Below are 10,343 nucleotides of genomic sequence, written 5' to 3'. Positions count from 1 at the left end.
GTTCTACATTCATACATGCTATCATACATACATACATACATACATACATATCTACAATCACTAACCTCAGTCTACCGAGAGTACGTTCATAGTTCACCGTCTATACCTGTACTCAAGGTCGTGAACACGTACAAAGTTCGCAGTCCTTACCTATGTTCACCATTTATGGTACGTACAAGGATCGCGGTCCTTCCCTATACCATAGTACATCCACAACACGTACAAGGTTCACAGTCCTTCCCTATGTTGCAACCTAATTCATAGCACGTACGAGGTTCGCAGTCCTCCCCTATGCTACAAATACAGCACGTATAAGGTTCACAGTCCTTTCCTATGCTGCAACCTAATTCATAGCACGTACGAGGTTCGCAGTCCTCCCCTATGCTACAAATACAGCACGTATAAGGTTCACAGTCCTTTCCTATGCTGCAACCTAATTCATAGCACGTACGAGGTTCGCAGTCCTTCCCTATGCTACAAATACAGCACGTATAAGGTTCACAGTCCTTTCCTATGCTGCAACCTAATTCATAGCACGTACGAGGTTCGCAGTCCTCCCCTATGCTACAAATACAGCACGTATAAGGTTCACAGTCCTTTCCTATGCTGCAACCTAATTCATAGCACGTACGAGGTTCGCAGTCATCCCCTATGCTACAAATACAGCACGTATAAGGTTCGCAGTCCTTTCCTATGCTGACGCCTATCTACATTACGTATAAGGTTCGCAGTCCTTATCTACGTTTACATATATCATCTACTTCACGTATAAGGCTCGCAGTCCTTAACTACGCCATCACCAGCCGAGTCTATGTCCGACAGAAACTAGAGGGATTTGCCATCCTAACTTACTATGTCGAACGTAGAACTCACATGCCATTCGTGTACCTGTATACACATACTTACATTATAACATAAGAACACTCTAGGCATTCTTTACCTCATTCATTTAACAACCATACCCCTTGTCGTTACGTGCAATATCCGAAGATCGTTCACAGCCCCGACAAGTATTCATTTGAAATATTCATACATCTTCGATATATAATATTCGTACCTTATTTTTAACCTGACAGTACGCGCAATATCCGAAGATCATTCGCGTACCGACAAACAATCATTCATATCTATCACACATATCACATATGACATACACTTATCTCTTAGGATAAATGTATTAACAACACATCGAGTATGCACACAGCCCCGAAAACATAACAAGGAATGGGTCTAGAAACTCACCTGAATTCTGCTTCTTTTTCTGATAGCTGTAAATCCCTTCTCTAACTGAGCTCGGCTGACTGTACAAGTTACACGTATCAATACTCGTCTGATCTAATCCGGTGGCCTAGTATTAGCTTACTTTAACTTATCGCTTTATAATTTATTTTCTAACCAAACTTGGCTTTAAGCGAAGTTAACCCTCGGGCGAACTTAGCTCTAGGCGAAGTTAACCTTAGGCGAACTTGGCTTCAGGCGAAGTTAAACCTTAGGCGAACTTGGCTTCAGGCGAAGTTAAACCTCGGGCGAACTTGGCTTCAGGCGAAGTTAAACCTCGGGCGAACTTGGCTTCAGGCGAAGTTAAACCTTAGGCGAACTTGGCTTCAGGCGAAGTTATCCTTAGGCGAAGTTACGCTTGAAGGCGAAGTTCATCAGGCGAACTTAATCTTGCAGGCGAAGTTATCGCGCTGCAGATCTGTTTGCCCATAACTCCTTCGTTTCTTAGCCAAATAACTCGATTTTGGTACCCACGGAATCGTATGATCGGCGCCTACAAATCCCAACCATCCAATCGGCCTAAAATCGACGTTTTAGGGGTCCGATTTGGGCAGTTTGGGTTTCGGGTCCGGTTAACCCATCCAATCCTAACCATTTTCAGTAATATTAGCTTTGTTGGATTTGTTCTTACCTTACCAACTCAGATCTATCAACAAAATCTCGGGTCTCGGCTTCGAATCTTGATCGGTTGGAATGTGTGTGTTTTGAGTGTGTGTATGGAATATGTGAGAAATGGTGGTTAAGGGTATTTATATTAGGGATCATGGGCTTAAGCCCATGGACTCTCCTTCCTTCGTTCGTAACCCAAGTCCATAACCCATATCCATTACCCAACACTAGCCCGACCCATACCAACTCCTACTCTATTTATATCCCGATAACCCGAGTAAACTTTCCCTCTATTATTAAGTAATATAATTAATATTATCTTGAAATTTCGGGATGTTACATTTCGTAAAGTCATTAGCATCACTAAATCTCATTGCAAGCTTGGACTTACTGGTATATTTTTAACGGTTTAATATGCTGTATTATTTTTGTTTAATGTTGAAATTATTAATCTTTTTAATCTTTCAGCTACACTTGTTAGAGAGGATGAAAAAATTTCAGATTTGAATTTTTTAATCGGTCCAAAGTTGTATGAAGCAAATTGGTTGGATTTGGTCAAAGGCGGATTCATTGCAAATGTACAATGTGCTGAAGTGTGGTGTCCAATGACCAAAGAGTTTTTTGCTGAATATTTAAAGAAAGAAAATTCTAAGAAGAAACAGGTATTATGTTTTAGAAAGTTTATTATTGTTAACTTGTTATTAAACTTATATTTAACAAATGTTTATGTGTTGCCTTGACTGCAGGCACTATATGCGATGAATCCTAATAAGTTTAGAGCTTGCGAGTTTCTTATTCGGTTTCATGAGCAGCAACGTGGCGATAAGATAATTGTATTTGCTGATAATCTTTTTGCACTCACTGAATATGCGATGAAACTTCGCAAGCCGATGATTTATGGTGCCACAAGGTTATTTCCAGCTTTTAGAAAAAAAGATCATAATAATAGTTTATTCGTCTTGCGCGTGTTTAAGTATTGTATTTTGTTTGCAGCCATGTTGAAAGAACAAAGATATTAGAGTCTTTCAAAACCAGCAAGACACTCAATACTGTGTTCCTCTCAAAGGTAAAACTTTTAAAAAGCCATTTTGGTAAAGAAACGCGTTGTATTGTAATATTATTTGCGTGTGTTATTAAATGTGGTAGGTTGGTGATAATTCGATCGATATACCTGAAGCAAATGTGATTATTCAAATTTCATCACATGCTGGTTCGAGGCGTCAGGAAGCCCAACGTCTTGGACGTATTCTCAGGGCAAAGGTACTTTTTAAGTTATTATCGCGCCTATTAATTTACATGGTTTTCATATTTTGTGAAAAAAAACTAATAATCAGTGTCCTTTCTGTTCTGTTGTTTGAGTATAGGGTCGTCTACAGGATAGAATGTCGGGAGGAAAAGAGGAATACAACGCCTTTTTCTACTCTCTAGTATCTACAGATACACAGGTAATATTATATTATTAGTATTATCATTAAGTGTTAACTACTATATGTATATGCTAATTAATTAACCTTGATAATGCAGGAAATGTATTACTCAACTAAGAGGCAGCAATTTCTAGTTGATCAAGGTTATAGCTTTAAGGTAATAATATTTCATAGTTTCCATTATGAATAGACTCATTAAATATCAATAGATATAAGGAGTTGATTGTTTTTTGTGATTAACAGGTGATTACAGGCTTGCCTCCACCGGATGCAGGGTCAGAGTTGAGCTATCATCGTCTAGAAGATCAACTCTCTCTCCTCGGGAAGGTTTTGTGTCTTTCTCTCTTATGATAACGTTTGCGTGCAGGTTAACGCGGGTGCTGACTGATTGGTTTTATGACAGGTGTTAAGTGCTGGAGATGATGCATTAGGTTTGGAAATACTGGAAGACGATGCGGATGAAATAGCACTTCAAAAGGGTCAAGCAAGTCGCCGCATAGGGTCCATGAGTGCCATGTCAGGAGCTAAAGGGGTCGTTTATCACGAGTTTGGGACCGGTCAAAAAGGAGGCGGTGCAAAGAGCAAGCCTAAGAATCCAGCAAAACGACATCAACTGTTCAAGCAACGTTATGTACGAACATAGTACAGTTGGATATGTCCCGTGAAAATATTATACAAAGCTTCTCACCAAGTTTCCAGCATATAAATCCACAAATTAATCAGCATACAAATTAATTCTAATAACATCAATTCCATATTGAGAAACAATCAGCATAAGAATAGGTTTAAATATGACAACTCAGTCCACCAACGATCCTTAGTTACTCGCGTTTTGTGTTATAGTGACATTGGATGAATCCTTCTTATCGTCTCTCCAAACCGCCCACACTTCATCAGTCCTAAACCTCTGAGTGAAAGTCGATTCTTCAAACGGAGTCGTATTTCCATGAGCATATTCAAGGAGACCCGTATACGCAATCATTGCCCCGTTATCAATACAGTACCTATCATCAGTGGCAAACAGTTTCCCGCCCCTTTCACCACACATAACTTTCATCATCTCTTGCAGCCGCACATTGCACCCGACCCCACCAACAATCAACACATCTTTCTTGTCACAGTGAGCCATCGCTCGTTCTGTAATCTCAACAAGCATGGCAAATAACGTTTCCTAAAACCAAAAAAGTTAAATTAAGTCGTTAACGTTTTAATATTATAGTTTGTGTAACCATGTATATTATTCGTTTACCTGCAACGAGTAGCATAAATCCGCAGGGGTACACTCGTCATTTTTAAGCTTTTGTTCAGCCTCCGCTTCAATATAGCTTAATATACCACTAAAAGAAACATCCATTCCTTTTACGACATAAGGAAGATCTATAAACTTTTCTCCTTTTTTAGCAAGCTGAATAAATTAAAATTTATCTTCAATACATAAATCTAAACAAGAGTATTGAAAACACAAATTCATACCTGCTCGATGTTGTACCCTGGACTAGGATCATTTGACAACATTAAAACCCTAGCAAATCGGTCCAAGCAATTACCAATTGCTATATCAATCGTCTCACCGAAAATACGGTATCTGCCCTCGCTGTATGCAATTACCTAATCATAAAAAACAAAAAAAATCAATAATCAATAATGATAATAAGTTAATAATAATAACAATACTGGTGAAGTTACCTGCGTGTTTCCACCACTAACGTAAAGAACAACAGGATCATCAGCACCAGTGACAACACGTCCCATTTCAATATGAGCAACGCAGTGATTCACACCCACAATGGGAATCTTCCATAACTGCGAAAGAACGCGTACAACAATGGCAGCAACCTGCAACGGCGCACCCATTCCAGGACCTTTGGTGTAACAAAGACAGTTAACATCTTTCAACGTGATTTGAGCGGTTTCAAGAGCTTCTTTGACTAACGGAAGAACGTGTTCGAGATGGTGATGCGCAGTTTCACGAGGGAGAAATCCTTGACCAGGAGGAGTGATGTAGGTGTGACGCGGGTTTGATAATATCATACCGTCTAGAGTCACGACACCAACACCGATCTTGTTGGCTGATCCTTCAAACCCTAATGCTATCATTCTCTTCATCTCTAAAATAAAAAAATAATAATAAATAAATAAAAACTGGGTCAAATTCTATCAAAATAAGCATAAAAATCAAGTCTTGTACATATATGAGTTAATATTCAACAGAAAAACATGTGTTTCTCTAGGGGTGAGCACGGTTCGGTTATTAGGCAAAACCAAAACCGAAGTCATCGGTTTTTTTGAATAAACAAACAGTTCGGTTTTCGGATTTTCAATTTCGGTCCAGTTATAGTCTGTTATTTTTTTCAATTCTATGCGGACATTGCAAAAAAAATTTAAAAATAAAAATGATTAATTTAAGCTTGTAAAAGCGTATTAGAGTACACCTGTATATTGAATTAAAAAAAACATAGGCTCGTGTTACGTTGAGTCATACAAATACAAAGTTGCTAGAAGTAGAGATTGAAGTTCAACAAAGTTTTTAATCAAAAAACACCAAAAGTTTAGTCCCAATCCTTACTTCAAAGTTTAGTCCCGGTCTTCATCATTTTCATAATCTTTATCACCATAAACCGGTTAGGTTCGGTTTTTTTCGGGTTTTTAAAAATGAAAAAACGAACCAAAACCAAAAATTCAGTTTTCTAAAAAAACAAAAAATTAACCGTCGGTTATGCTTCGGTTCGGTTAGTTTGGTTTCGGTTTTCTCCTCACCCCTAATTTTCTCACTGTGGCATTTTATCAAACAGTTGGTGTGCACCTTAAGTTTAATCTACAGTTCATTATAAAAAGGTTTTTAATTTCAACCAATTGTGATGTGGGTAATTAAGGTTTAACTTTAACTTCAAGTAATATGATTTTACTTGTGAAAAAACAGTGTAAAAGCCCTAGGGTTTGGATACAAGTAGCATATGAACTTATGAAGTAAACAAGCAATTAGTGACATAATATTATGAATAATTGAATAATATGAGGTTGGAATATGTAACGTAAGAAGTGAAAGAAGATACCTGAACAGTTTCCGGCGAAGAACAGCTCGCCGGCGGGATGACTGGCGGTGGGATTAGTAGCAGTTGAAAGAAAGAGAGATAATAATATGTGATAAGAGGCTCGCCAGTCAGCCCTGGAATCCTATTTTTCTTTTTTAAAGTATTTTGGTTGGGCTGACTAAATATTTAGAGTTAAAAGATTATTATATAAAATTGGTTGGGACAACTGCTTTAGGCTAAAAAATTTGTCAAAGACGAGACACTAAACTGGTTAGGATGAGTTTTTTCATTAAAATTTTTTTTATTATATTTTTAGATTTTAGTTTTACTTATAATTAGTTTTTCGTTTATAAGTTTCAAAATATAAAGTTTTACAAAATTCTAAATACACCGTTGAGACGTGCTTAGTTTTAAATAAATTTATATAACACTGGTTCTAACAAGTAACAACACTTGTACTACCCACCATAAAAAAAATATCACGGGTGAATCTATTTTGATATTTATTCTTCCTAGACGATAAATTTAATTTCAAAATATTACACTTTAACCAGAACTTATTTCCGATTAAAATATGGCTTAGCACCCGCCACCTTTGTTAAATACTGATCCAATCTTATTCTGACCTGAACCCCGTACAAAATTTTATTAACAATGTACACGCCATACCAAAAAAATATCAAAAAGCCTTGTATAGAAACTTATAATTGTAAAAGGACTACTTCGCAATATGAGAATAATACGAGGGGCATCTTTGCAAATTCCAAATTTCCAAATTCATGCATTCATTTCATTCTCATAATTTCCGATTTATTACCACTTTCAAAACCAATCGTAACAACTGAAATCAGGAGCTAATAACACCTTTCCAAATCTATAGATCAACTGCAACATTATTCGGTTCACAAATCGAACGATTCGATACGATACGATTTGGTTTCTGATCGTATTGGATAATTTGTACGTGTACGTAACATAACAACTCGATACAATGAGTAAGGCCGCTCAGGATCAAGTGGACAAAATGAAGTACCGGCAGAGCTACCGGAACGTATGGCACACCGATCTCATGAGCACCATGGCTGCCGATACTCCTTGTAATTAATATCCAATATATTTTGTTTCATTTTGATTGAATCCGTTCTAATTTTTCGTATTGTACGTGTTTGTTGTTGTAGATTGCTGCTTCGCGTTCTTCTGGTAATTAATCGCCTTCATGATATTCGATTTATTTGATTTAGATTGAAAGAAAATGAAATTAACCTAACACGGTTCTAACGAAAGCTAACTGAATTTTGAACTAATAGTGTTACTCCCTATACTATGTTAGTATGTAAAATACACACTATGAAACCGTGAAACTTGTCATCGGTTTGGTTTCACGGTTGATTTATTTTATCTTTTTATTTTTCACTTTGTAGCGTATGATGTATATATATATGTGTGTGGGCCATAAGGTGGACAAAAGTGAAATTGAACTAATTTTGACGTTATTTTACTAGTTTCGTGAAACTAGCGTTCAAAGTGGCGGAAGGTTAATCACAGTGGCGAAGCTTGGACACGAATGTCCGGGGGGGGGGGGGGGGGGGTGGTTTGTACTCAAAATGTATTTAAAAATTTATAAACGTGTGGGTGGGGGGGGGGCTCAAATTTTTGGTCGGAAACGGGTAAATTTACACTACGTATAAAAATTTTCGGATGAAAAACACCTAAATTCACACTGCTACGCGAAAAACAAGGGGGTCGGGGCCACCCCTGGCCCTCAATAGCCTTCGCCACTGGTTAATCAGCCATCATGTGGTGACGCTGATGGCCGGAAGACAAGGGTACATGTACCAATCAGCGGGGGTTCCGATGGTTGAGTGTTATGTGTAATGTGTCTTATGTCAAAGGCTTGATGCAAAACTACTATTGAGCCAGGGGGTCTCACTGGAAGCTGCCTTGGTATTTCTACGGGACAGTGGTAAGGTTGTCTACGTTTTATCCTCCTCAGACCCTACCATAGCTTTGCTATTGGTGAGATTTACTGAGTACGATTTTCACTTGGTTGGATTAGGAATTTTCAAAGCGTACCGAATGGTTTGGTTACAGTTCATACTCGAAACTGGTCGGAAAAAACTTGATAACTGTCTGTAAGATGATTTTTTTTCCTAACTATTTTAAAACTATACAACATTGCAATACAACACATGTAGGTTTTAATACTTGATTTCTTTTGTATTTGTGATGACAATTCTTAACTAGACTTTTCCTTAGCCAACTAATTTCCTAAACATCAATTATACAGTGGACCATGCGCATCGTACATGCTTCGTAAGCGAGCCCTCTATGGTGACATGTCAAGGTAAATCACTAATTTTTAATCATCATTCAAACATCAGTAACTATGAAGATTATTCATATCAAACATTATTAAAAATCTTCTGATATAGGTATACATGCTGCGGTGGATATATGCCCTGCAGCGGAAAGTGTGGAGAGCGAAAATGCCCTACATTTTGCCTTTGCACAGAGGTACAAAAAACAATATGTAAACTTACACTCATTTTATCACAATTGTTTTAATTTCATGTTTACTATGTAATTTTTAGGTGTTCTTCTGCTTTGGAAACTCAGTAGCATCCACACGATTCATGCTGCAAGACGAGTTTAACATACAAACAACAAAATGCGATAACTGCATCATTGTAATCGATCTCTTGTGAAGCTTTCTTTTCTTTAGTCCTTTTCATTTTTAGTTGACCAATATCTTGACCATTTTGATAATTATATTGCATTCAGGGCTTCATGGTTTGCCTTCAACAAGTCGCGTGCATATTCTCCATTATCGCGTGCATTGTTGGAAGTGAAGAGCTCAATGAAGCATCCCAGTTGCTGAATTGCTTGGCCGATCTGGTTTTTTGCTCGTAAGCGGATTTTAACTTTTATATATCTAGTTAAAACAAATCAGGCGTGGGATTTGATACAAATGAAATTAACCTACTAAACTTATAAATAACCAGAGTGGTTATTATTACTCTATAGTTTTAAACTAGCTAGTAATTCGATTCAAAAAATAAGTAGAGTAGTTATAATTACTCTAGTTAGAAAAACTATAGAGTAATAATAGTTCAGGAATATTACTCCAGTTATTTGTATGTTTTTCTCGTTAAAATTGTTATAAGTTATACAGAATATACTGAATGTTGTCACTCTTGTGATTTGCTTTTGTAGGGTCTGCAGTTGCATGCAGGTATGCTAATATGTTGTTTTCTATTGGATTTTCATTATTATTATTTTAAATAAGTGTATGAACTTATTATATACATTTGGTAATAATAATTTAATAATTTGCTATTGGTGAGATTTACTGAGTACGATGATGATGATGGTAATAATAATTTTGTAGACACAACACAAAGTTGAAATGGACAAACGAGATGGGAAATTTCAAATCCGTCCAATGGATGTGCCACCTGTCCAAGAAATGTCAAGGGTTGACCAGTCATATCATGGCGGACCGCCACATATGCAATATGGTCAACCACATTATGGTCAAGGGTACCCGCCTGCCGGCTATCCTCAACTACCTCAAGGATACCCGCAAATGTATCCTCCAGCAGGGTACCCGTCTGGCGCCTATCCGCCACAACATCAAGGGTACCCTCCTGTGGTTTATCCTCCACCACAGCAAGGGTACCCTTCTCCGGCATATCAATCTCAACCTCCTCCTCCTCCGCCTCATGATGGTCAAGGCCACCCGCCACCACCGCCAAATCAACAAAAGTAAATTGTTACAATGTTGTTATTCCGCAAGAAAAAATGGTCAAATTTTCTAGATTATTTTTGCTTATACTGAATTTCTTAACATGTTAGTCAAATTCAACGTTGTTCGCTTAGTATGAGAGATATTGGTTAGTACCATTAACGTGTTTTGGGTGTTTGTGGTTGTAGATGAGAGAAAAATTGCACCGTCTGTTGTGTATGGGTGAGAGATATCTAACGATGAGCAACGTTA

General features: G+C 37.6%; 3 protein-coding genes across 5 annotated transcripts; 2 read left to right on the top strand and 1 right to left on the bottom strand.

The window, feature by feature from the left end:
• Positions 1-2,234: 2,234 nt before the first annotated feature.
• Positions 2,235-3,957, top strand: LOC143607679 (general transcription and DNA repair factor IIH helicase/translocase subunit XPB1-like). Its single transcript, XM_077083045.1, has 9 exons — positions 2,235-2,280; positions 2,356-2,549; positions 2,634-2,797; positions 2,881-2,953; positions 3,034-3,147; positions 3,252-3,332; positions 3,412-3,471; positions 3,558-3,641; positions 3,718-3,957. The coding sequence occupies exons 2-9, from the start codon at positions 2,493-2,495 to the stop codon at positions 3,955-3,957; spliced, it is 873 nt and encodes a 290-aa protein (XP_076939160.1). The 5' UTR covers positions 2,235-2,280; positions 2,356-2,492.
• Positions 3,538-6,503, bottom strand: LOC143607678 (uncharacterized). The gene is made up of 5 exons (XM_077083044.1): positions 6,368-6,503; positions 5,001-5,422; positions 4,788-4,922; positions 4,564-4,719; positions 3,538-4,485 (listed from the first exon to the last, which is right to left on the bottom strand). The coding sequence occupies exons 2-5, from the start codon at positions 5,418-5,420 to the stop codon at positions 4,132-4,134; spliced, it is 1,065 nt and encodes a 354-aa protein (XP_076939159.1). The 5' UTR covers positions 5,421-5,422; positions 6,368-6,503; the 3' UTR covers positions 3,538-4,131.
• An 822-nt stretch (positions 6,504-7,325) lies between these two features.
• On the top strand, positions 7,326-10,142 carry LOC143607677 (uncharacterized). 3 transcript variants are annotated; one of them, XM_077083043.1, is made up of 9 exons: positions 7,326-7,443; positions 7,525-7,546; positions 8,634-8,690; positions 8,779-8,860; positions 8,938-9,033; positions 9,128-9,252; positions 9,560-9,578; positions 9,735-9,832; positions 9,935-10,142. In XM_077083043.1, exons 1-9 carry the CDS (start codon positions 7,338-7,340, stop codon positions 10,113-10,115), a joined length of 786 nt encoding a protein of 261 aa, XP_076939158.1. In that variant the 5' UTR covers positions 7,326-7,337; the 3' UTR covers positions 10,116-10,142. The 3 variants fall into 3 exon arrangements, with proteins under 3 accessions (XP_076939158.1, XP_076939157.1, XP_076939156.1); XM_077083042.1 differs by having other exon boundaries at positions 9,735-9,834; positions 9,913-10,142; XM_077083041.1 differs by having other exon boundaries at positions 9,735-10,142.
• The last annotated feature ends 201 nt before the right edge of the window (positions 10,143-10,343 follow it).

Source organism: Bidens hawaiensis, unplaced genomic scaffold, assembly GCF_021521415.1.
Source record: "Bidens hawaiensis isolate Kalapana, Puna unplaced genomic scaffold, B.hawaiensis_p1.1 tig00084971_1, whole genome shotgun sequence".
In the NCBI taxonomy this organism is placed as follows: Eukaryota; Viridiplantae; Streptophyta; class Magnoliopsida; order Asterales; family Asteraceae; genus Bidens; species Bidens hawaiensis.
This window is presented reverse-complemented; position numbering and strand designations above follow the sequence as displayed.